At 45.3% G+C, this 24989-nt stretch overlaps 1 protein-coding gene and 2 pseudogenes across 4 annotated transcripts in view; 2 read left to right on the top strand and 1 right to left on the bottom strand.

Moving 5' to 3' along the window:
• The window catches only part of NT5E (5'-nucleotidase ecto), a 52515-nt gene extending 44767 nt beyond the window's left edge, over positions 1-7748 (bottom strand). The window contains exon 1 of one of the 2 annotated variants that reach the window (XM_043889847.1): positions 7319-7743. In XM_043889847.1, the coding sequence (XP_043745782.1) occupies positions 7319-7657 (339 nt within the window). In that variant the 5' untranslated portion in view covers positions 7658-7743. Of the gene's footprint in view, positions 1-7318 lie in introns of both variants that reach the window. The other variant, XM_043889848.1, reaches the window with a different exon arrangement.
• Positions 1019-2324, top strand: LOC122685257 (annotated as a pseudogene). The gene has a single exon (XR_006338310.1). The product of XR_006338310.1 is annotated as a POU domain, class 5, transcription factor 1-like (transcript).
• LOC122685391 lies at positions 7656-20420 on the top strand (annotated as a pseudogene). Its single transcript, XR_006338369.1, has 3 exons — positions 7656-8014; positions 17726-18182; positions 18413-20420. The product of XR_006338369.1 is annotated as a heat shock protein HSP 90-beta-like (transcript).
• Positions 20421-24989: the final 4569 nt, after the last annotated feature.

A 24989-nucleotide genomic window follows, 5' to 3' on the forward strand; every position in this document is an offset into this window, starting at 1 on the left:
TATGTAACATTTCAAGAGCACAAACCATAAGACAAAAAAACAAAAATTAATTTCATTATACCAAGACACTAAAAAATGGAGTATTTTCTGCCATATCAGTAAACAGGGATGTCACAGTCATCAGAGATGGCAGCCCTCAATGTGGGCCCTAAGGGAATTCGAGGAGATGAATACCTGCTATCTAGCAGCCATCAGATTGCAGCCATTCCCTAGGGTGAGCCCTGAGGAAGATCAGGATATGAAAACACAGGATACTGGCCCCAGATATCAGAAGTACACATCAAAGGAATGATTTCAGTGAGCCAGACTCTTGCAACTTCCCATACATAGAAAAGCACTACAATCCTTGACTTGGGATATCTAGTTTTCTTTAACTCATATAACTCTTTTGATGTTCAGACTATCTACCCTCTGTTGCAAAACCAGGCTCCTCCCCTTGCCTCCTTGAGGCAGTTCTCTCAGGGTCACTTGAGATGCTCTCTCCCAGGTCTGGGCCTAATGTCCTAAAAAATCCCACCCAATAAAACAAGTTGACAATGCTACAGACAAAATTAATAGATCTAAAAATGGTAAAGAATCCACCTGCAACGCAGGAGAACTAGGTTCAGTCCCTGGGTTGGGAAGATCCCCTGGAGGAGGAAACATCAATGTCTAAAACTGACTGCAGGGACTTCCTGTGAGGTCCTGTGTGCTTCCATTGCACAGGCCACAGGTTCAATCCCTGGTCGGGGAACTAAGATCCCACATGCTGCATGGCAAGGCCAAAAAAAAAATTAGAAAAAATAAAATTGACTATGGATCAATACTTAGAACTCTTGAAAAGTAAGAAAACTAGAGCAAACCTAATTTATAAAGAAAGAGCAAAGCATGTGAACATGCAGTTAGGGCAGAGGAAACCCATAAAGTTAACAAACGTATTAATTTTACTAATAATTAGAAAAACACGGAGAGGTGTTGAGCAGTCTCTGGGAGATCCCTCGTTTTCCTAGGCCCCCGGCTCGGGGTGCTTTCCTTCCCCATGGCGGGACACCTCGCTTCTGACTTCGCCTTCTAGCCCCCGCCGGGCAGTGGAGGCGATGGGCCGGGAGGGTCAGAGCCGGGCTGGGTTGATCCTCGGACCTAGATGAGCTTCCAAGGGCCTCCCGGTGGGTTGGGGATCGGGCCGGGGGTTGTGCCCAGCACCGAGGTGTGGGGGCTTCCTCCGTGCCCCCCGCCCTATGACTTGTGCGCCGCAGGTTGGAGTGGGGCCGGTGCCCCCAAGTGGCCTGGAGACCCCTCAACCCGAGGGCGAGGCGGAGGCGGGGTGGAGAGCAACTCTGAGGGGGCCTCCCCGGACCCCTGCGCCGCCCCCGCAGGCGCAGCGAAGCTGGAAGAGGAGAAGATGGAGCTGAACCCTGAGGAGTCCCAGAACATCAAAGCTCTTCAGAAAGACCTTGAACAATTTGCCAAGCTCCTAAAGCAGAAGAGGATCACCCTAGGATATACCCAGGCCGATGTGGGGCTCACCCTGGTGGTTCTCTTTGGAAAGGGGTTCAGCCAAACGACTATCTGCCGTTTTGAGGCTTTGCAGCTCAGTTTCAAGAACATGTGTAAGCTGCGGCCCCTGCTGCAGAAGTGGGTGGAGGAAGCTGACAACAACGAGAATCTGCAGGAGATATGCAAGGCAGAGACCCTTGTGCAGGCCCGGAAGAGAAAGCGGACGAGTGTCGAGAACCGAGTGAGAGGCAACCTGGAGAGCATGTTCCTGCAGTGCCCGAAGCCCACCCTGCAGCAAATTAGCCACATCGCCCAGCAGCTCGGGCTGGAGAAGGACGTGGTCTGAGTGTGGTTCTGCAACCGTCGCCAGAAGGGCAAACGATCAAGCAGTGACTACTCCCAACGAGAGGATTTTGAGGCTGCTGGGTCTCCTTTCGCAGGGGGACCCGTATCCTTTCCTCTGGCGCCAGGGCCCCATTTTGGTACCCCAGGCTACGGGGGCCCTCACTTCACTACGCTGTACTCTTCAGTCCCATTCCCTGAGGGTGAGGCCTTTCCCTTGGTGTCTGTCACCGCTCTGGGCTCTCCTATGCATTCAAACTGAGGTGCCTGCTCACCCCAGGAATGGGGGGCAGAGGAAGGGGAGAGCTAGGGAGAGAACCCTGGAGTTTGTGCCAGGACTTTGGGATTAAGTTTTTCATTCACTAAGAAAGGAATTGGAAACACAATGGGTGTGGGGGCAGGGAGTTTGGGGAAACTGGTTGGAGGGAAGGTGAAGTTCAGTGATGCTCTTGACTTTAATCCCCACATCACTCATCACTTTGTTCTTAAATAAAGAAGCCTGGGACCTTAAAAAAAAAAAAAAAAAAAAAGAAAGAAAAGAAAAACACAAGCTCAGATAGTGAGATGTCATTTTACACCTCTTGGAAAGCTGGAGAATGATGCAAAGTAGGGGTAAGGATGTGTGTGTGGGGGGGTCATATCTGCCTGGGAGCGGGTGGGGTGAATAGAAAGCCCCAGGAAAGTCATCTGGTGGTCAGTTCTTGAGTAACTGTACACATCCTTGTGCCCAGCAATCCTGCCCATGGCTATGGATCCTAAACAAAGTCTCACAGGTAGGACCTGCAGGAGGCTATTTGGGGCAGCACATTTGTGGAACTGCAGCATGATGTGTACCATGTCCAAACCCATCAAAGGGGAGCAACAGCTAAAATGGGGGGAGGTCTTTGTGGAGCATGAGGCACAGTGCGTGTACATGCTAGACACCGAGAGACACCGACAAACCCTCAGCAGGACCAGCTCAGGACAGAAGAAACAATGAGCTGAGTAACAGAATGAGTTGCATAACTTAAAAGTATAAGCAACTGAAACTATAACAAAGGTTCTACAAGCGCACATAGAAATCAAACACAAACATCAATACGTGAGGAAGGCTGCCTACATGGGAAATGGAAGGCGAGGCATGTAGACAAAAGGGGATCTATTGGGCTTGGGTGAGGTAAAGTCAGGGGCCACGGCCCCACTCAGGCTGCTGGCTCTGGCATCAGGGAGTAATCTGTTCAGGTTGAGGCTGCTGGCTGTCAGACAGAAAGTGGGCTCAGTGACCAGGGCCTTAAAATAGGGCCCAAAGGAGGCTGCCCTTCCCCACAGCCCACCTTGGTGGTAAGAATCCCATCCCTGGAGATGAATCCCTTTGCTTCTGTGCTTTTGGGGGTTCACATAAGTCTGCTCAATGAGTAAACATGAAGAATAGCCCAAACCCCAAAAAAGAAAAAATCCAACCTCAAGTGAGTCTTGCAAATATAAACCGCTTCCGTGATGGAAAATGTTACATGATTAGCATTTAAAAATAATTTTTTCTATAAAAACAAAAAATGTAAAAAAAAAAAAGAATAGTTCAGAAATGGGACATAGAAAAGTTGGTGGAGTGGGCGGAGGAGGGTGGTAGGCTGTGCCGGGCAGTTAGAATCAGATGCACTGAGAGCTTAAAACCCCAACCTCCCTTACTCACACCTTTCGCTTTTTTTTGGCAGGACACATGGAACTAACCTTTACTGAGTATTTACTCTGAGCCAGCAGGGCGCTAGGGAGTTTTACATTTGCCATCTCATGGATCACTTGCAAAAGTCTTACACAGAGAGGCGGGGTGGTGGTTGATCCCGCCAGTCTTGCAGTTGGGAACAGGAAGCTCAGAGAAAGCAACCCGCCCAGCTCACATGGTGAGTACATCAGAGCTGTCTTCTGTGCCTCCACCAACACAGCGACACTAACTAGCAGCTTGTGACATCCTCACTCTAGAGTCTTCTGCTTGGCAGCTGGGTCCAGAGGTCTCTAAGCTTGTCTTTGGCTCCAGCACTATCAGAATCCCCCAGCACTGCTGGTGGAATGTAAATTGGTACAGCCACTGTGGAAAACAGTATGGAGATTCCTTAACAAATTAAGAATAAAACTACTATATGATCTAGCAATCCCACTACTGGTCATATGCCCTGAGAAAACCACAATTCTGAAAGACACAGGTACCCCAATGTTCATCACAGCACTGTTTACAATAGCCAGGACATGGAAGCAATCGATGTCCATCAACAGATGAATGGCTAAAGAAGTTGTGGTATATATATACGATGGAATATTACTCAACCATAAAAAAGAAAGAAATTGAGTCAGTTATAGTGAGGTGGATGAACCCAGAGCCTGTTATACAGAGTGCAGTCAGTCAGAAAGAAAAAAGCAAACACTGTATACTAATGCATATATATGGAATCTACAAAAACAGTACAGATGAACCTATTTACGGAGAAGGATGGAGACACAGGCATAGAGAATGGTCTGGTGAACACAGCGGAGGAAGGAGAGAGTAGGACAAATTGAGCAGTAGCATTGACATTATACACTACCATGTGTAAAATGGATAACTAGTGGAAGTGCTAGGTAACACAGGGAGACCAGCCTGGTGTTCTGTGATGACCTGGGGGGTGGAATGGGTCGGGGGAGGGAGGCTCAAGGGGGAGGGGATATATATGTGTGTGTATATATATATATATATATGTATACACACACAGTTATGACTGGTTCAAGTTGATATAGAGCAGAGATCACCAAAACACTCTAAAGCAACTAGCTACCAAGAAGAAAAAAAAAAAAGAACCCCTCCCGCTGTTCTCACAGGGGCTCGCAGGTCCAGAGGTTGAGGGAACTCCTGGGGTTAAGTTAAATTCTAGTCACTTCGTGTTTGCCCTCCAAACGCATGCATCCTTAGATGTGGCTCCTCTAACCAGGTCCAGTTTCTAGAGAACTGAGGATATCCTTTCACGACTGTTTTCCACCCTGATCTACATCTCCAGCTTCCTGAGAGTCAAGAGGTGGCAGCAGGTCGGTGGGCTGGGGTTGGATTTTAACAGCAGAACAGCAATAAATTCCCTGAAAGGTGTGTAAGCAGAATGACTGAAAAGCCACTGGAAAACCAAACACAGCGACTGTGGCGGAGCTTTACCCCTGACTAAAGCATCACAAGAACCAAGATTTTACGCAGGTCAAATCATGTTTGTCAGACCTGCAGGGAGTGAATCTGATGAGATGCTATCTGGCCACCAGCCTTACCTTTGGCCTTCCTCCCCTTTCACGACCTGCCAACGTTACACAAGTTGCCTAGTTTTCCTCAGGCCCTGGTCCAATTGTTTTGAGTGAAATTTAAAAGAAAGTAAACCCATCCACAATGAGTATTCTAAACACTTCTGGCGGTGATGGGCTGTAACTTGCAGCAGATTGCTTCAGCTTCACCCAGCATCTCATCATAAACACTTGATTAACACTGTGACCTTGATTCATCTGAAAGAGGAAAACAGTATCACTTGGGAAAACTGGGAATTATCCACTTTTTTTTTCCACTGAAAGGAGTCTATGCAACTGTGGAAAAAAGAGCGTCACAAAAAGAAAGGTTTAGAAAGTTGTGGTTTGTAGATGAAATCAAAACAAACTCACGTAAGGTTTATTCTTTCTAGGAGGAAATGGTAACTGCGGGCTAGTAACAATTCAATTTTATAAATATTTATTCTGTCATTACCTAGGACAAAGCATCAGGCAGGTCTAGCTGCTGAGGTAAGAACACTAAGAGGCCACACATAGAATTCTTGAGACCCTGAGTCTTTGGCACAGTCCAGACGCTGGCAAGTCCCCCAGATAAACGCTGGGGCTCAGATAAACACAAAGGCTATGGGGCTCAAAGCCTTTGAATTGCAGCGGCTCTGAGTGTTCCTGATAACCTTAAAACCAACGATCAGATAGAGAGGACCTCTTTGTCCTTTCATCTCCCTACAATGCGCTTTCCTGGAAAAAAAAAAAAGTCTACCCTCCTATATCTTTCCTGTCCTCCTCTCTCCAAGTTTCCAGGGGGAGAAATACAGCACTGTGCTTTTTCGACCTCTGTGTTCCTCTGATACAAAGTATACTGTTAGCCTGCTATATCCCAGGCAGGACCACACATCTCCCCGCCTTCCCATATCCACATACCACATCTCCCTGGACCCTGTGCTCTGTTCCTCGTGTAAAACTCCTAGGATTTCTTCCCCCAGTTTCACCACACAGAATCCCTTCACTCTAGTATTTTACACAGGGCTAAACTCGGGCATTGGTTTGACTTACAAAAGTCATACCTATTTATTACTGTGGCACTCCTCTCTGCTCCTTTTCTAGAATTCAGACCAACAAATAAGGCATCACCTTTAACAGAGCACTGGGGAACTGGCACTTCAACTCTTGCACAGGTTTTAACAGCCTCTCATCTCTTAGGTGGGACTCTTCCTACATCTCTGCTGCCAAACTGGTTTTACTGAAATTCTTTGAAACCCAGTGCTTTCAGCATTTTGGCTTCCCTAGGGAAGTCTCTTTATTTCTGTTTGTAAACCTCTACGACAGTGTCTGGTAATAATAATAACTAACCTTTAAAGAGGCCATACCACATGCCAGCCAACCCTCTGAAGCGGGCTTCCCAGGTGGCTCAGTGGTAAAGAATCCACCTGCCAACGCAGGAGATGCGGGTTTGATCCCTGGGTGGGGAACATGCCCTGGAGAAGGAAATGGCAACCCACTCCAGGATTCTTGCCTGGGAAATCCCATGGACAGAGGAGCTTGGCAGATGACAATCCATGGGGCCGCATAAGAGTCGGACACTGCTTAGCAACTAAACAACAGCTGTGTGTCAGACAACCCTCTGAAAGCAGACAGGATTAATATCCTGTTTTCTAGAGGCAGGAACTAAGACACAGAGAAAGTCAGCTGCACACAGAAGGTGTCCAGCTGGGATTCTCCCCAAGACGGTGAACTTAACTACGCTTAAGCTCTGGGGTCAGAGGGATCTGGGGCCTGCTGTCCTGTCTCGCTCGCTGTCCTGGAGCAGGCGACCGGATAATGCCCTTAAGCTCTTTGACCCTGAGTTTGTCTCCCTTCCAATTAACTGGAGATAAAGCATTTCTTCCAAAGACCAAGCAGTAAATGAAAGATATGTGACGGGTCTACCTCGGTCCAGGGCCCAGGGTAACTGGGGTCCTACACATCCCAGCTGAACCTCCTCATTGGCAAGTCCGAGTCCCGCTCCTCTAAATACCCAATCTCTTGGTGGAGATACAACATCAGTCCATTTAAGAAGAATCAGCCAAGGGGCGTCTCTGTCTGCATCCACCTGGAAGACCGACGGGAGTCTCGCTTTCTCTCCACATCGCTCTGCGCCCGGGTCCGAGGCTCGCCACCCACGGCCTCGCCATCGGCGGCTGCTTCACCCGGGCTTCTCTCTCGATCGGGCACTCCACCCCGGGGGCTCCCCAGCCTGCCGGGCTCTCGGCCTTACCATGGCGTCATAGCCCAGGGCGTTCATGAAGTGTGCCACCTCGGCGCCCTTGTACACGGTGAACCAGATGGTGCCCTGGTACTGGTCGCCGGCATCGAGCAGCAGCACGTGGGGCTCGGCGCGGCGGATCTGGTGCACCTTGGTGGCGAGCCGCGCCGCGCCGCCCACGCAGCGGCTGGCGTTGACACACTTGCTCGCGTCCTCGCTCGTCTGCTCCAGGCGGCTGTGCACGTCGTTGGTGTGCAGGATGGTGAGCTCCCAGGCGCGCGCCGCGGGCCACAGCAGCGCGCCCAGCGCGAGGAGTCCCAGCGCCGAGGCGCGCGCGGCTCGGGGATCCATGGCTGCGGCTGGTGGCCAGAGTGCGAGCGCCGGTGAGTGCGAGCCAGACGGGCGGTCGGAGGAGGGCGGCGGCGAGTCGAAGGAGGCTTGCGCGGGCCGGCGGGCGGGGCTGGGCCGGGCCGGGGCGGGCTCTCCCGAGACTGGCCCCACACGGCCAGGCGCACACCCCCGCGGTCACCCCATCCGACCCTGGCCGGCGGGGCGGCTCGGGCGCGGCTGGCGGCTGGCACTCGCTCCGGGCGGGAACAGTGACGAGGTTGTTCCCCCCGGGGAGAGGGCATCGGTCGCGGTCCCGGCCCGACCAGGGAGCCTGGGCGCACGTGGTCCCACTGTCGGTGATGGGCTGCTCTTTGGGGGGTGCGCGGGAGGATTTGGAGGGTCCACTCCGCTTCTAGGTCTTCGCTGATCTCGCCTCTTTAAATTTTTTCTAAAGAGGGTTACGTTGTTTCTGTGGGCTTGTGGTTGCCAGTTGTCAGTTGAAAGTAGGGCAAGAGGGAAGAGAGAGGAAGTGGAAAGGAAACGAGGTGAGAGGAGGGAGCGAGGGCGGCGGTGTGCTTTGGGGGCTGTGGGAGGGCTGACTTAAAAAAAACGCACAGCCTGAGAGTTGGCTGTTAAGGTTTGCTTTTTTGGGGGGGGGGGGCTGTTAAGTTTTATTTGGGGCAAAAATAAGGACTGTAGCCTGGGAAATAGCACCTCAAATAGCTCTGAGAAACTGCTCCAAAGAGGTAGGGGGGAAGGGGAATATGTGATTTTGGTGAAGGGAGAGTACATGCAATCAAGTCCCTATTTTTTCCAGAAAATTTCTGCTTGTTTCTGGAAGCTTTCACGAGTCACAGGAAATAGTCGTCACTATGAAGGACTTAAGTGCTTTTCTAGATGTGAGGAAATACAAGAATTGGGCTCATAAAATCAGCTCCTGAAAATATCTGTCTGAAGACCTGTCCTTCCAGTCCCCATCTCCCCACAACATCCCTCCTCCTCCGACACAGAGCGCCTCATTTCTGCTCTCCGCCCTGAACTCCTTTCAGGGGGTGTTGAAAGCCAGCAGCTGCAGCAGTACGAGGTTTAATCCTTGTAGAGGTAGATGGCAAGTTTTTAGTTGACAGGTCTCTCTCATGGTCATAAATCCAACTGTACCTTGGAAGGCATTTCCTGACCATTTCGTCCCACAGTGCTCCAAAGGCTCGTTCCTGGATCTGGCAGAGATTTTGCTGATGGGCTGCTCAGTGTGCTGTTACTGGGCTAGGTCTATCAACAGTAACCAAAGGGCTCTGGACCACCTACCTCTCTTAATCTGGTATGGTCCAGGAAAAATTCCCTCTTGTTGTATCTTCTCATATCTAGAGTTACACCATTACAATCATTGATCACATAGTGTTAGTTGCTCAGTTGTGTCCGACTGTTTGACCCCCATGTACTGTAGCCCACTAGGCTCCTCTGTCCGTGGAATTCTCCAGGCAAGGATACTGGAGTGGGTTGCCATTTCTTTCTCCAATTGACTGCATATAGAACTATAGATTTGATCAACTTCTTTAAATCACCTAGTCATCATTATTTTCATTAAAGTTTCTGTCACACATTTGGTAATGCAAGAAACAACAATCTTGTAAAACAGGCAAAGTACAATAACATAGCTAGCAGTATTATTAAAGTCATAAGTAAGAATTAAGCCGAGAACTTTCATTAAGTATAGCCCAATATAGTCTCAGGTTGTCTGACTTAGTTTATTCTGCACCAATCTTTATTTTTCAGGGAAATTGTATATCCGCACAGTCCATAGCCTCCCAGCCCAATTTCCTAGTGTTACTAGGATAGTTATTCTTAGTATGATTTAATTGTTCTCAAGATAAAGGAAGGCCTTAAAACTTAAATGATGATAGCCTGGTGTTAATCACATAAACCCATCCCATAATTGTGGGAGCTTTTATTCCTTAATTCCTTGGCTGAATTTTTGCTTGTTGCTCTGACTAAGCTTGAGTAACTTTAGAGGAAAATTCATATTTATGGCCAGAATCAGAGCAGGTATTACTAACTGGCCAGGTGAGAGAATTCTAGTAATACGAAAAGTAGCCTGAACAGGACTGAATTTCCTTTCTTTTTAAATAAAGTTCCTTAGGGCCAATTAGAGCCTTGGAATGGAGAAATCCATCAAAGTAGTCTAGAAGTATTAGATACAGATAATTGGCTGCAAACCCAACAATTGGATTGATTTTTAAAATTAGCATAGAATCGTGTCCATGAGAGAAAAACATTTGATTTATATGCAAAGATCTAAGAAGTCAAGATGGAGAAGGCAATGGCAACCCACTCCAGTACTCTTGCCTAGGAAACCCCATGGACGGAGGAGCCTGGTGGGCTGCAGTCCATGGGGTTGCTAAGAGTCGGACAGGACTGGGCGACTTCACTTTCACTTTTCACTTTCCTGCATTGGAGAAGGAAATGGCAACCCACTCCAGTGTTCTTGCCTGGAGAATCCCAGGGATGGGGGAGCCTGGTGGGCTGCCGTCTATGGGGTCACACAGAGTCGGACATGACTGAAGCGACTTGGCAGCAGCAGCAGCAAGAAGTCCAGAGAATATTATAAATAATCTTATGATCAGGTCCAGCATCTTGGGTAAGCTGTCACTTCTGATGTCATCTTCTTCTCATGGTGTGGGTGTAGTTTCCTCTGTTTGAGCTTTATTTTAAGGTGGGTTTGAGGTCAGCCTTCCTCTCTATAGACCAGTCTGATGTAGGGGCCTTTAGAAGTGGGAATTAATCCAAGAGTCAATTTCCCTTCAGATTCACTGTGCATGAGCTAGTTAACAGCACCTGATAAAAAGTTTTTCCATCCAGTTTGGAAACAATCCTTTATATTGTATCTTTTCTAATATACATGATCGCCCTGTTTGCAGGTCCTGGGGCATCTGATTTTCATTCAAAGATTACTGAGATAAGCTTCAGAAACAAAGCTTAGAGTGTCCTTTTAGTAATTCAATTACCTTTATGATAATATAGTATAACAACAAGGAACTCTCTGGGAAATGAGTCAGTAAGTGCAGACCTCCATGAACAAAACTGTAATTTAACATTTTTTTGAAACATAATCTCTTTCTTTCTAAAATTATCCTAATTTCTACCAAATATGTCCACATTTTGTTGTTGTTTAGTCGCTAAGTCATGTCTGACTCTTTTGCGACCCCATGGACTGTAGCCTGCCAGGCTCCTCTGTCCATAGGATTTCCCAGGCAAGAATATGGAGTGGGTGAAGGGGCATCTTCCAGGATTGTTGCTGCCAGTGCCCCCATTCCCATGGCGAGCCGCTGCTGAGCCACACCTCCACAGGAGATCCTCCAGCACCAGCAAGGTCTCATTTCTCCCAAACAATCCCTTTAGCTGCACACCATTGAGCAAGAGACATATTCTTTGATGATGTAAAGAGCCACAATGAGGCTGGCTGGCTACCTCCTTTGAGGAAATCACATTGGACCATCCTATAAGAAGGGAGCTCCTATAAGAAGATGATTTACAGCCTGGACCCAAATAAAGAAAAAATACTTGACTCACAAAGTAAACCTTCTGTACTTAGGTTTTTAAGATACACACAACTAAAACATTAAAACAACAACAACAACAAACTGGAGTCTGTTGCCATTGCCTTCTCCAGGGGATCTTCCCACCCACAGGTAGGACCCACGTCTCCTGCACGGGCAGGTGGCCTCTTTACCCCTGCGCCACCTGGGAAGCCAGCTGTCACACCTGAGTGCTTAGTAGCTCAGTTGCATCTGACTCTCTTGCATCCCCATGGACGGTAGTCTGCCAGGCTTCTCTGTCCATGGGATTTTTCCGGCAAGAATACTGGAATGGTTTGCCATTTCCTCCCTCCTCCAGAGGATCTTCCCAACCCAGTATTGAACCTGCATCTCCAGTGTCTCCTGCATTGCAGGTGGATTCTTTACCTGATGAGCCATTGGGGAAGACCTAATTTGTTGCAAAATAAGTCTGGTCTCAAAAAACCATGGCCTGATAATTTATGTAACTATAATTTATCATACAGGCTTTTTGCTTTGCCGAAAGTTTTGGAAGGAGTCGCAGACTGAACTTAAAAAAAAAAAAAAAACCAAAACACACCTTTCTGGGCTGGGAGAGTCATGCCAAGGACTTAAGAGATCTAGGTGAATTCCTCCCTTAACAAGGTACCCAATATACCTTGAAATTTCTGACCTGCTAGTGAGGGAGCCCTCCTAATTTACGTGATAAAGCTTCTGGGAACCTGAGGGTTTCTAATCTCTGGAGGAGCAGATAGAGAAAAAGGATAAATGTTTCAATTCTGCTTACAAATGTATAATTTACCAAATTATTGTAAGCCATGATTAGTTGGAGGGGAAGGTTTTCCTTATACCTGGAAAACACAGAGTCAACCCAACAGTTTTTCAGATGGAAACCATAAAAATTGTAATGATGTTCATCTGTTCACTGTCTTCTGTAACTAACTCTTTTTGTTAACAGCTTTATAAAGCTATCAGGTTTTTCCCCATTAGGATTCTTTCATTTCTCACTCAGTTCAGCATTCTGGTCCTGAAGGTTAGAAACTTCAGAAGGTTCTTTCTGTTAATCTTAAAAAGGAAGTGCTTTTGCAAAGGCATCAGTGAAACCACAATGACAACAGACTTAAAAAGACACATTTAAAATCTGATGGCAATTCAATTGACAAAGTAACTTGGTCACTGCTGTGACATACAACACTTGTAGACAGTAACTAGAGTTATGACTGATAACATTTTACTCCATTTCAGAATTTTAGAAACTCCATATAATTTCTAGGATATCTACATTACTAATATTTACTGTACAATATAACCTAAGTGGTCACATACAGTTGTGAGAGCTAGATCTTGAAGAAGGCAGAGCTCTGAAGAATTGATGCCTTTGAACTGTGGTGCTGGAGAAGACTCCTGACAGTCCCTTAGCCAGCAAGGAGATCAAACCAGTCAATCTTAAGGGAAATCGACCCTGAATACTAGTTGGAAGGATTGATGCTGAAGTTGAAACTCCAGTATTTTGGTCATCTGATGGGAACAGCTGACTCACTGGAAAAGTCCCTGATGCTGGGAAAGATTGAGGGCAGATGGAAAAGAGGGTGTCAGGGATGAGATGGTTGGATGGCATCACTGATGCAATGAACATGAACGTGGGCAAACTCTGGGAGATGATGAGGGACAGAGAGGCCTGGTGTGCTGCAGTCGATGGGGTCACAAAGAGTTGGACACAACAGGGCAACTAAACAACAACATAACCTAAGAAGATTTATTACTTATTGACAATACTTCCCATGTTATTTAATGTGCCAAAAAAACCCAATTACTTTAATATCTCTCTTTGGGCTGTTTCAGGGGCCCTTTGAAGCATCCCAAAGTTAACTAGAAGTCAAAGGACTTCATTAAATTTTGATTTAGAAAATTTTGTCAATAAATATCAGAAGAGTTTAGAACACTCAGTCAGATAGGATCATAGGTCACTGTGAAACAACAGTTATTCACTTAGCTAAAGTACCAAAGTTCCAAAGGCCAATTACAGAACAGATCACTTAAGAGGTAAATAAACTTAAAATCTGTTATCAAAGGCAGTTCAGCATCTTAAGAAAACTTGTACCATGCATGAAATTCTTTTCTTGGGGTCTGCTTTCTGCAAACCTTCCTCACTTTCTGTAGCTATCACTTAATTTGCCCATTCAGAAACAGTCATCTGTAAACCAGACCTACTTCCTTTTTTCTTAATAAAATGCAATTCCATTTACATGCCATCTTTACTGAGAATACGCAGCCTACTTTCCTTAAGCAACCATCAACTGTCATTTATATTAGTATTCTGTAGATTGATGAACATAAATACCTGTGATATTAATTTAGATAATTTAGAAAAAATGTCTAAAAATATTTGCTTTCTTGTAGAGAACCTCTCCTGATGGCACCAAACATACTCATTAGTTTTCCAAAACACCTTCAGGTCTTCTGTAAGAGGGAACCAATGTTTGGTGTTAAATGTTTCAGTGCCTTATCTTGTTTAGGAGAGACTAGCTATTCAATGAACTTTCTCTTATTCCATTATCTTATTCCATTTTTTTGTATCTCTTTACAATTCTTATCTTATTACGTTTTCTTTCCTTAAAAGTTTCTTCACATTGAGTTATTTTCCTTGCTGACAAATTTGCAACATATAATAAAATCTTAGCTTATATTAAACCTAGGCACAATGAAAGTATTATACTGATTATTATATTGACGACTCTTAAGACATACATATATTCAGACAGATACAATGAGAGACCTAACTTCATTTTCTAAACCTAGTCATGAGTCAGATATGACAATGTATAACTCACTAGTTTGTAAATAGCAGTTGGAGTAAAAAAAATTTTTTAAAGGCTTCATACTCTTTTGTCCCCCTCCAGTTTCAAAAATTAGAGATGGTCTAGGTAAGTGATCCTGACAGCTTTGGTCTCAGGTATCAGGGAGCAAAAATCAGGTTCTTCAAATAGGACTTATTTCCTCAGGACTTATTACTATTTTCTTTCAAGCTAGCTTCTCTGCTGGTTGGGAATTAAACCAGTTGGGGGTCGATGAACCTTCAACAGGCATTGTGTACTTAATTGGTGCAGTTGAAGGTTCATACTTTTCATAGATACCTCCTTTTTTTCTTTTAATGGTTTTGAAAAGTTGGTCAGCCAGTATAACAAGAGCATGTATGTATAACTCAGACCTACCTAGATTGTCTTTTGACTAAGTAGCCAAATCCTCATCTAAGCCTTCTGAAAAGACAGAATTAAGCAAAGGGTCATATTGGTGGTTAGAGAATGACTCAGGTTTCAAGCCATAATATTGCTTAAATTTTTTCTTTTTTTCCCCCCAAACCGTTCTTAATAGTCCAGAATTTATTCGTTTGATCTTTGCTTACACTGTTGAATCTCTGTCCAGTCTACAGTTTTTGGGAAAAGCTCTGGATTAAGTTCAAGTAGTTTTTGAGCTAATCCCTTGTATTCAGTATGAGCCTCTGGAGTATGTGATTCAAAGTTCACTAAGAGGTGTTTCCATCCTTTTTTCTTTTTTCATGCCGCTGCTTTACTTTCAGAAACTAACAGCTGTTTTAACTGATATACATCTGAAAACCTTGGCTCATAGGAGCAGATGGTTAACTTGAATTTATTAGCAAATTCCAATGGATCCTGACTTGAATTGGGAAATTCCTCAACCAAGGCTCAAAGTTCTGCTCCAGTCCTGGTTGTACATGTAAGCACTGAGGATGGTTCACTTCTCCTTGGAATAATTTTCTCTTTAAGGCGACAATAACCACTTCTGAATTTTTAAATCCTCCTTTACTGGGGAAAGGGGAGCGGCAGGAGGAGGAAGAATTGGAAGAGAAAAAAGTGCTAGCATCTGGTCAAGTAATTCAGATAGAAGAAGATATGTAGTGGGAGGTTGTTTCCACCCCTGGCTACTGTGAATAATGCTGTTATGAATGTGCTGTACAAATATCTGTTCAAGCCTCTGCTTTCACCTCTTTTGGGTTTATGTCTGGAAGTAGAATCGCTGGATTGTGCATGGAAGTTCTGAGTGAGTGAGTGAGTGAGTGAGTGAAGTCACTCAGTCGTGTCCGACTCTTTGCGACCCCATGGACTGTAGCCTACTAGGCTCCTCCATCTGTAGGATTTCCCAGGCAAGAGTACTGGAGTGGGTTGCCATTCCCTTCTCCAGGAGTTCTTCCCATCCTAGGGATCCAACCCAGTTCTCCCGCATTGCAGGCGGCTTCTTTATTGTCTGAGCCACCAGAGAAGCCCATTAGCAAATACTTAGCTGAATGTTTGACACATGTGACAGGTGTTAATGGGGCTCTGGGGCTAAAGTGGGCGACAGGACAGACCTGTCCTCAAAGCTCTTACTGTTCAGTGTGCGCCCAAGTGTCCAGGTTGAACTGTGTCCCACCAGCTCTGACCCCCAGGACCTCAGAGTGTGGCCTTATTAGGCAATAAGGGCTTCCCTGGTGGCTCAGGTGGTAAAGAGTCTGTCTGAAATGCAGGAGATCCAGGTTTGATCCCAGGGTAGGGAAGATCCCCTGGAGAAGGGAATGGCAATCCGCTCTAGTATTCTTGCCTGGGAAATCCCATGCACAGAGGAGCCTGGTGGGCTACAGTCCATGGGGTCACAAAGAGTTGGACATGACCGAGCAACTGTCCACATGCGCACACACACGTGGTCGGTATGACTGGTGTACTTATAAAGGGAAATTTAGACACAGAATCAGATGCGCATAGAAGGGAGATGATATGAAGATCTTGAAAAGACAACAGGCCCTTAATGGAGTCATTTATGCTAAGCCCCAAATCACCAAACTAAGACTTTAATTATAGTTTCAGCTCTTCCAGAAGTGGAATCTTACTCTAGTCAGTCAAGAATCGCTTGACCAACATTAGTCAGGTAATCTGCCTGGCAGACCCTTGCCATCCCCTCTAAGGAAAGTCATCTTGCAACAAACAATCTGCTCTTTTGTCTAGTACAACTTCTTTATTCCCACTCTAGTCTGCCTATAAAATCTCTAGCCTTGTATAACTGTTCAGGGAAACTTTCCATCTGCTAGATTGTTGATGCTGCTTGAATCTTGAATCATGAATCTTTGTACAGAGCCAATAAGATCTTTGATGTTTACTCAGTTAAATTTTGTTTTTCATAAAGACACGCACAGGGAGAACACCCCATCAACTTGAAGGCAAAGAGCAAAGTGATGCTTCCACACGCTGAAGTATGCTGAAGATGGCCTGAAAACCACCGGAAGCTTCAAGAGAGGTCTGAAACAAAATCTTCCATCATGGCCCTCAGAGAGAACCAACCCTGCTGACACCTTGATCTCATTGTAGCCTCTAGGAAAGTTTGCCAGTACATGTCTGTTGCTTAAGCTACTCAGCTGGTGACATGTTGTTACAGCGGCCCTGGGAAACTAATACGTGAAGGCAAAACAAAGCAATCACAAAACTGTGTGACATATCTATGGGGCATATATGTGATGCCTCGGAGGGTGGTGTGGGTGAGGTGGAAGCCATGTCTTACTGGCCTTGAGGGCCCATGAAAGGGGTTTAGATTTGCCCCTGGGTCACAAGCCAGGAGAACCTTTCCATCTGGCAGAAGACATGAAGAAATTTTATTTTTATTTTTTTAAACTGCAGAAGAGGACATATTCTTCCCATCCTTAACTCTTCATCTTGTAGAATGCAGGCTTTCTCAACTGGAAACAGCTAAAAGATGGAGCAAAGCCCCAGAATCCTTGGCAACATAGGAGGCTGTGAAGTACCCCTCAGAAGGCCTTACACTGGAGTGTACTCCCTGGTCCTGCTACCTCCCATCTGTGTCGCTCCAGGTGTCGCCCCAGTCACGAGGAACTGCTCTGGGAAGAAGACCATGGATGGGACCATTTTGATTTCATGTACTTGATGAATTTTAGCTAGAAGGTCTGTGAATGAAATTATATCAGTTTGGTGAATTAAACTGGTTTTAATTCAGTTTAAAGCAATGATCCTCACTGCCCCCTCACTCCTGGCAGAGTTTAAAAGTCAGGAAGGGAATTTAATTGGGGTCAATAAGAAGAAACCAAGGAGTTGATAAGAAGTTTGGGCTTGAGACCAAGCGCTTACAATCTTCCAAAGGCAAAAAGTCTAGATTCTGGGAAAGAGCAGGGAGTTTCTGTTCTTTGTCAATGTGGTCATTTAAAAATAATGTTTCTTTTTCTAACAAAAATGTTGTTTCCAAATTTGGGGATTTTTGTATTGAAGGCCCTTTACATCTCAAAAGATTTTTTAAAAAGCATTGCAATGAAACTAGAAAATCTGTGGATTTACCTTGATTTTTAAAGAAAATGATTTTGTGTTTCATTCTGTAATGATATATGCAGTTATTACAGAGTTCAAAATTGGGAATTTGGGGCATGGCAAATATTTGGACCCTGCTTATTTAACTTATACGCAGAGTACATCATGAGAAACGCTGGGCTGGAGGAAGCACAAGCTGGAATCAGGATTGCCAGGAGAAATATCAATCATCTTAGATATGCAGATGACACCACCCTGCAGCCATTGCCTGCTCAGTGCTCTCTAGTGCCTGGATCCCTATCCTTGAACTTGCCTGAGGAAGTGCACCATGGAGAGGAGGAGGTGGAGCCATTTGCCTTAGAGGCAGAAAATGCCCAACTCATGTCTCTTATTATTAATACCTTCTATTCCAACAAGGAAATTTTTCTTCTGGAGTTGATCAGATGCCTTGGACAAGATTTGCTATGAGAGCCTGACAGACCCTTCCAAATTGGACAGTGGTAAAGAGCTGAAAATTGACATCATCCCACACCCCCAGGAGTATACTCCAATTCTGGTAGACACGGTCATTGGCATGACCAAAGCTGACCTCGTAAATAAGTTGGGAACCATTGCCAAGTCTGGTACTAAAGCATCTATGGAGGCTCTTCAGGCTGGTGCAGACATCTCCATGATTGGGTAATTTGGTGTGGGCTTCTACTCTGTTTGGCTTCCCTGGTGGCTCAGAAGTTAAAGCATCTGCCTACAGTGCAGGAGACCTGGGTTCGATCCCTGAGTCAGGAAGATCCCCTGGGGAAGGAAATGGCAACCCACTCTAGTATTCTTGCCTGGAGAATCCCATGGACGGAAGAGCCTGGTAGGCTACAGTCCATGGGGTTGCAAAGAGTTGGACACGACTGAGCAACTTCACTTTGAACTTTGAACTTCTACTCTGCCTACCTAGTGGCAGAGAAAGTGGTTGTGATAACAAAGCATAACGATGAGGAACAGTATGCCTGGGAGTCTTCTGCTGGGGGTTCCTTCACTGTCCGTGCTGACCATGGTGAGCCTATTGGCCGGAGTACCAAAGTGATTCTCCACCTGAAGGAAGACCAGACAGAGTACTTGGAAGAGAGGTGGGTCAAAGAAGTGGTAAAGAAGCACTCACAGTTCATAGGCTATCCCATCAAATTCTATCTGGAGAAAGAACGTGAGAAGGAAATCAGTGATGATGAGGCTGAAGAAGAGAAAGGTGAGAAAGAAGAGGAAGATAAATATGATGAAGAGAAGCCTAAGATTGAAGATGTGGGTTCAGATGAGGAGGATGATAGTGGCAAAGATAAGAAAAAGAAGACAAAGAAGATAAAGGAGAAGTACATTGATCAGGAAGAACTGAACAAGACCAAGCCCATTTGGACCAGAAACCCTGATGACATCACCCAGGAGGAATATGGTGAGTTCTACAAGAGTTTTACCAATTACTGGGAAGATCACTTGGCAGTAAAGCACTTCTCTGTAGAAGGTCAATTGGAATTCAGAGCACTGCTGTTCATCCCCTGTCAGGCTCCTCTTTGAGAACAAAAAGGAAAAGAGCAACACCAAACTGTGTGTCTGTCGTGTTTTCATCTGGACAGCTGTGATGAGTTGATTCCATAATATCTCAACTTCATCCATGGGGTGGGTGACTCTGAAGACCTTCACCTGAACATCTTCAGAGAAATGCTCCAGCAGAGCAAAATTTTGAAGGTTATTCATAAGAACAGTGTTAAGAAGTGCCTTGAACTCTTTTCTGAGCTGGCAGAAGACAAGGAGAAATATAAGGAATTCTATGAGGCATTCTCTAAAATCCTGAAGCTTGGAATCCGTGAGGACTCCACTAACCGGCGATGCCTTTCTGAGCTGCTGCGCTATCACACCTCCCAGTCTGGAGATGAGATGACTTCTCTCTTAGAATACGTGTCTCACGTGAAGGAGACCCAGAAGTCCATCTGTTACATCACTGGTGAGAGCAAAGAGCAGGTTGCCAACTCTGCTTTTGTGGCACACGTGTGGAAGCGTGGTTTTGAGGTGGTGTACATGATGGAGCCCATTGATGAGCACTGTGTGCAGCAGCTCATGGAGTTTGATGGGAAGAGTCTGGTCTCCATGACCAAGGAGGGCCTGGAGCTGCCTGAGCACAAGGAGAAGAAGAAGAAGATGGAGGAGAGCAAGGCCAAGTTTGAGAACCTCTGCAAACTCATGAAAGAGGTCTTGGCTAAGAAGGTGGAGAAGGCGACGATCTCCAACAGGAGATGGTGTCTTCACCCTGCTGCACTGTGGCAAGCACCTACAGCTGGACAGCCAACATGAAGTGCATCATGAAAGCTCAGGCCCTTTGGGACAACTCGACCATGGACCACGTGATGGCCAAAAAGCACCTGGAGATCAGTCCTGACCACCCCATCATGGAGACCCTGCAGCAGAAGGCGAGAGGCAGACATAAATGGCAAGGCCGTCAAGGACCTGGTGCTGCTGCTGTTTGAAACGGCACTGCTCTCCTCTGGCTTCCCGCTTGAGCATCCCCAGACCCACTCCAGCCACATCTACTGCATAACCAAGCTTGGCCTGGGCACTGATGAAGACGAGGTGACGGCAGAGGAGCCCAGTGCTGCTGTTCCTGATGAGATCCCCGCCTTGAGGGGGACGAGGATGCCTCTCACATGAAAGAAGTAGATTAGGAGTTTTTACTGGCAGCCTGCTCCCTTTGTATAGCATCCCCGTGGCTCCCCCAGCAGCAGCCCTAGTGGCCCTGGCCCACGTGGTTCCCTCTGCTGATGTCTAGTGGTTTTATTTCTGTACTTCTGTCTAAGACAGGCTATAAAGGCCTCAAGCAAGCCCTATCCCTATCCATGTTTGACATGGGGTTTGAAAATTGTGTGTTGTGTTTTTTTTTTGTTCTGAAATTAAAGTATTGGGAAAAACAAAACAAAACAGCGAGATAGCACTACATGCCTCTTAGAAACGGCCGAGATCTAGAATGCTGCAAGAGCAAGTGCTGGCAAGGGTAAGCAGCAACAGGAACTCTCATTTGTTGCTGGTGGGAATGCAAAATGGTATAGTCACTTTGGAAGACAGTATGGTAGTTTCTTACAAAAAATAAACATACTCTTACTGTATAATCCAGCAATCTCTTTACTTGATAATTTACCCCAATGAGTTGAAAATTTATGTCCACACAAAAACCTGCACATGGATGTTTATAATAGCTTTATTCAGAACTGTCAAAACTTAGAAGCAACCAAGATGTTCTTCAGTAGGTGAATAGATAAACTGTGATACATTCAGACAATGGAACATTATTCTGCACTAAAAAGAAATGAGCTATGAAACCATGAAAAGATGTGGAACTATAAAACCAACTTCATTCCATAACCAATGAAATGTTATTTAGCGCTAAAAAGAAATGAGTTATAAAACCTTAAATGTACATCACTAAGTGAAAGATATTAATCCAAAAAGTCTGATACTATATGATTCCAACTGTATGATATTCTGGAAAAGGCGAAATTCTGGAGACAGTAAGAGGATCAGTGGTTGCCATGGGTTAGTGTAGAGGGAGGGATAAAGAGGTGAAGCACAGAGGATTTTTAGGGCAATGAAACTACTCTGTATGATACTATAATGGTGGATTTGTTATACATTTGTGAAAATGCATAGGATGTACACCACCAAGAGTTAAACAATGCAGAGTATGGACTTTGGGTGATAATTATGTGTCAGTGCAGGCTCACAGATTGTAACCGGTGTACCGCTCTGGTATAGGGTGTTGACAAGCGGGGAAGACTGTGTATATGTGGAGCCTGAGAGCGTATGTGACATCTCTGTACTTTCTGCTCTGTTTTGCTGTGAACCTAAAACTGCTGTAAAAACTGTTTTTATGAGAAAGTTAGAAGGATGCCCGTCCTGCTCTCTTTGTTTCATCTCAGCAGCTTGGCTGAGAAAGCATATAATTTTTCAATAGCATCCATGATGGTGACTGTAGAGATTTTAATGGAAAGATTTACTTCATTCATGTAAGTGTAACTAACTGGCAGGTAATGCAACTAAAGGATATTCCTCCCCCCCAAGTCAAACAAGAATGGGGTTTGTTTTTCTCATAGAGAAAAGGAAACTTCTGCTTAGTTCAAGTGCTTTTAAAGATTCCCTCTTCTGAGTGGTAGCGCAGTCATCTCCCCCATGTTTCCATTTCCTGACAAAATCCTTTAAAAGATGTGGCAATTCAGAGTTCTGGTTCTAATAATGGTCTTGCCTCTGTAACTAAAGGACTTCCCTGGTGGTTCAGCGATAAAGAATCCACCTGCCTATACAATAAAAAATCCACCTGCCAATGTAGGAGATGTGGGTTTGATCCCTAGGTTAAAAAGATCCCCTGAAGGAGGAAATGGCAGCACACTCCAGTATGCTTGCCTGGAAAGTCCCATGGACAGAGAAGCCTGGTGGGCTAAAAAATGTCTTCAGGGTAACCTGAGGAGTCTCTGTTATCAGCACCAGTCTGCATAGCAGATGATGACTGATAATGACCTGAGGAGGTCCCTTTTTCATGAAAGTAGCAGAACAAGTTGTATGATGAAGTGTGGCAAGAATTTTATCTGTGCAAAGAGTTTCTTTTCAGCCAAAAGTTGTGTTTGGCAATTCTTCTTCTTTTCTTTCTTTTCTTAGAAAAGTCATTTTGAAAACATTCAGTCATCAAAATTCCTAAAACAGACTAAAAAAAGAGAAAGTTCTTTGATGGCACCAGCAAGCACATAGTGAATAAAACAAGGAGATGCCTATTATAAGAGATGTCCTGCAGGTGCAGGGGAACCGAGAGGTTGCCAGTTCTTCACTGATGTGCTTCAAATACCCCTGAGTGTGAAACATATTCTCCTGTTTCTTTGCACGTCTCATAGTTGTTGTTTTTTTTTTTTTCTTGTTGGTTACATACTGCTTTTAAAATAAAGTATTGTGAAAACTCTGATAATCAGACCGTCCCCTCCCTCCCCTCCCCCTAACCAGGGTTCGTTGTTGTCGCTGTTTGGGATTGTGGGTGTTACTGTAGTTGCTGTTTGTTTTTTTAGTGACTTCCCTGGACTAGTTATAGAGTCGATATTCTTGGCTGTGTACAGCCACTGAAGTCTTTGCTCCGTTAGCCTGGTGAACAGCTAATGATTGGAGGTGCATGTCCTTAAATTTCTTGAGCCAGCGAGTCTCGCAGCCAGCATGTTCCCAGTAGGAACCTCAAGGGGTCCTCTGTGCATTTCGGGACTTGCTTGCAGTGTTCTCACAGGCCCTTCACAACCCCACCTTAGCCTTCATTCTCTTCTTGTGCAGAATCTCGCGGCTAGTCAGAGGTGGAAAAATTAGGACCTTCTCAGGTCTTCCCTGGACATAGTCAGAGCCTGGTACATGCAGGTGGCTTTCTAGATTCCAAGGAGTAGGTTGAGCTTTTAAAAGCCCCCCAAAACTTCTTATTCACCAGATTTTTCTTTTAAAATGTTTTGTTCAACAGCCCCTTATTTGCCCAACTCCTATTGCTATCATAGGCACCTGGGATGTTCATTGCCATGGATTTTTCTGAGGTTTTGTTGTTTGGTTTTATTCTTTTCTGCCAGTGAGGGTTTGTGATATTTTAAAGTCTAAGTATAATTGACTTACAATATTATATTATTTTCAGGTATATAAGAGTGATTTTATATTTTTTATGCATCATAAAAGGATCAGAAGTCTAGTTATCATCTATCATTATACAAAAGCAGTGTAATATTATTATTGGTTATATTCCCCATGCTGTATATTAGACCCCTGTGACTTATTTATTTTATAAATAGAAGGTTGTACCTCTTAATCTCCACTACCTGTATCCCTCCTCTTCCCATCCCTCTCCCTTCTGGAAATCACCTGTTTGTTCTCTGTATCTATGACTAGTCTGTGTTATGCTTGTTCATTTGTTTTGTGTTTGAGACTCCACATATAAGTGAAATCACACAGTATCTGTCTTTGTCTGACTTATTTCGCTTATTAGCATAATCCCTAGATCCATTCATGTTGTCACAAATGGATGAGTAAAAAGAATGAAATTATTTTTTTTGGCTGAATAATATTCCATTGTATACAGATACCACATCTTCTTTATCCATTCATCTATTGATGAACACTTAGGTTGCTTCCATATCATGGCTATATATATATATTTTTTTTTGGTGCACTGTATGATTTGCAAGATCTTAGTTCCCTAGCCAGGGACTGAACCTCAGCAGTGACAGCTTGGAGTCCTAACCACTGAGCCACCAAGGAGTGCCCTTCATGACTGTTGTTAATAGTACTAGAATGAACAGTGGGCATATATATCTTTTCAAATTAGTGTTTTTAGTTTATTTTTTTTTTTTTGGCGGGGAAGTAAATGTCTGGAAGTGAAATTGCTGAGTAGTATGGTAGCTCTATTTTCATTTCTTTGAGAAATCACTGTACTGTTTTCCATAGTGGCTATACAAATTTACATTCCCATCAACAGTGCGCATGCGTTCCCTTTCTCCACATCCTCACCAACACTTGATATTCATGGTTTTTTTTTTTTGTTTTTTTTTTTTGATAATAGCCTTGGTAGGCAGGGTCAGGTCCCAACATAGTTCACCGTGGGCTCTTGAATTTTCTGGAGTTGGTGTTAACCTGCTGGTGGGTCGGGCTAGGGCTGAATCCCAGGGAGGCTGGCTGAGGGGCCCAAAGTGTCTGGAGCTGCTGTTGGTCTGCTGGTGGGTTAGACCAGGGCCCGGGTTAGCTTAGGGCTGGTGCCAACCCACTGGTGGGTGTGGCGAGTCCTGGGGCTAGTGTTAGCCCACGGGAGTGGAGCTGGATCCTGGGGCCTCTGGTGGGTGGGGCTGAGTCCCTGGCAGCTTGAAGCTCAAGAGGGTCCTATGGTAGCCCTCTTGATGGTGGGTGGGGCCGTGTCCCCATCCAGTTAGCTGCTTGGCCTGGGTCATCTCAGGACTGGTGTCCACCTAGCAGTGGGAGGGTCGGGGTTCTGGTTCTAACAAGCTATAGGGAGAAGTCCAAAATGGGGCTTGCCAGCACAGTGTCCTCATGGTAGAATGAACACCCCAAAACGGCTAGTGCCAGTGTATATGTCGCTGGGAGGGAGGGTCCTCCTTGTCTCCTGCCTCTCCAGGAGGTGCCCCAAGTTTAGCAAGTGGGTCTGACCCAGACCCCTTTACATATAGCTTCTGTCCTGGGGCTCGGAGCGTGTGAAATTTCATGTGCATCCTTTTAAGAGTGGAGTTGCTGTTCCCTTCTGCTCTCTGGCTTTCCCGGCCTTCAGAGTCAAACGTTCTGGGAGCTCATCTTCCCTGTGTGGGACCCCGGATTGGGAAGCCTAGTTTGGGGCTTGAAGTCTTTGTTCCTTGGGGAGAACCTTTGCAGTTGTGATTTTCCTCCTTTTCTCAGGTTTCCTGTGTGTGTGGGTCTTGACTACACTGGATCTCTGTCCTTCCTACCTGTCTCATTCTTCCT

Source organism: Cervus elaphus, chromosome 28 (genome assembly GCF_910594005.1).
Source record: "Cervus elaphus chromosome 28, mCerEla1.1, whole genome shotgun sequence".
Taxonomy (NCBI): domain Eukaryota; kingdom Metazoa; phylum Chordata; class Mammalia; order Artiodactyla; family Cervidae; genus Cervus; species Cervus elaphus.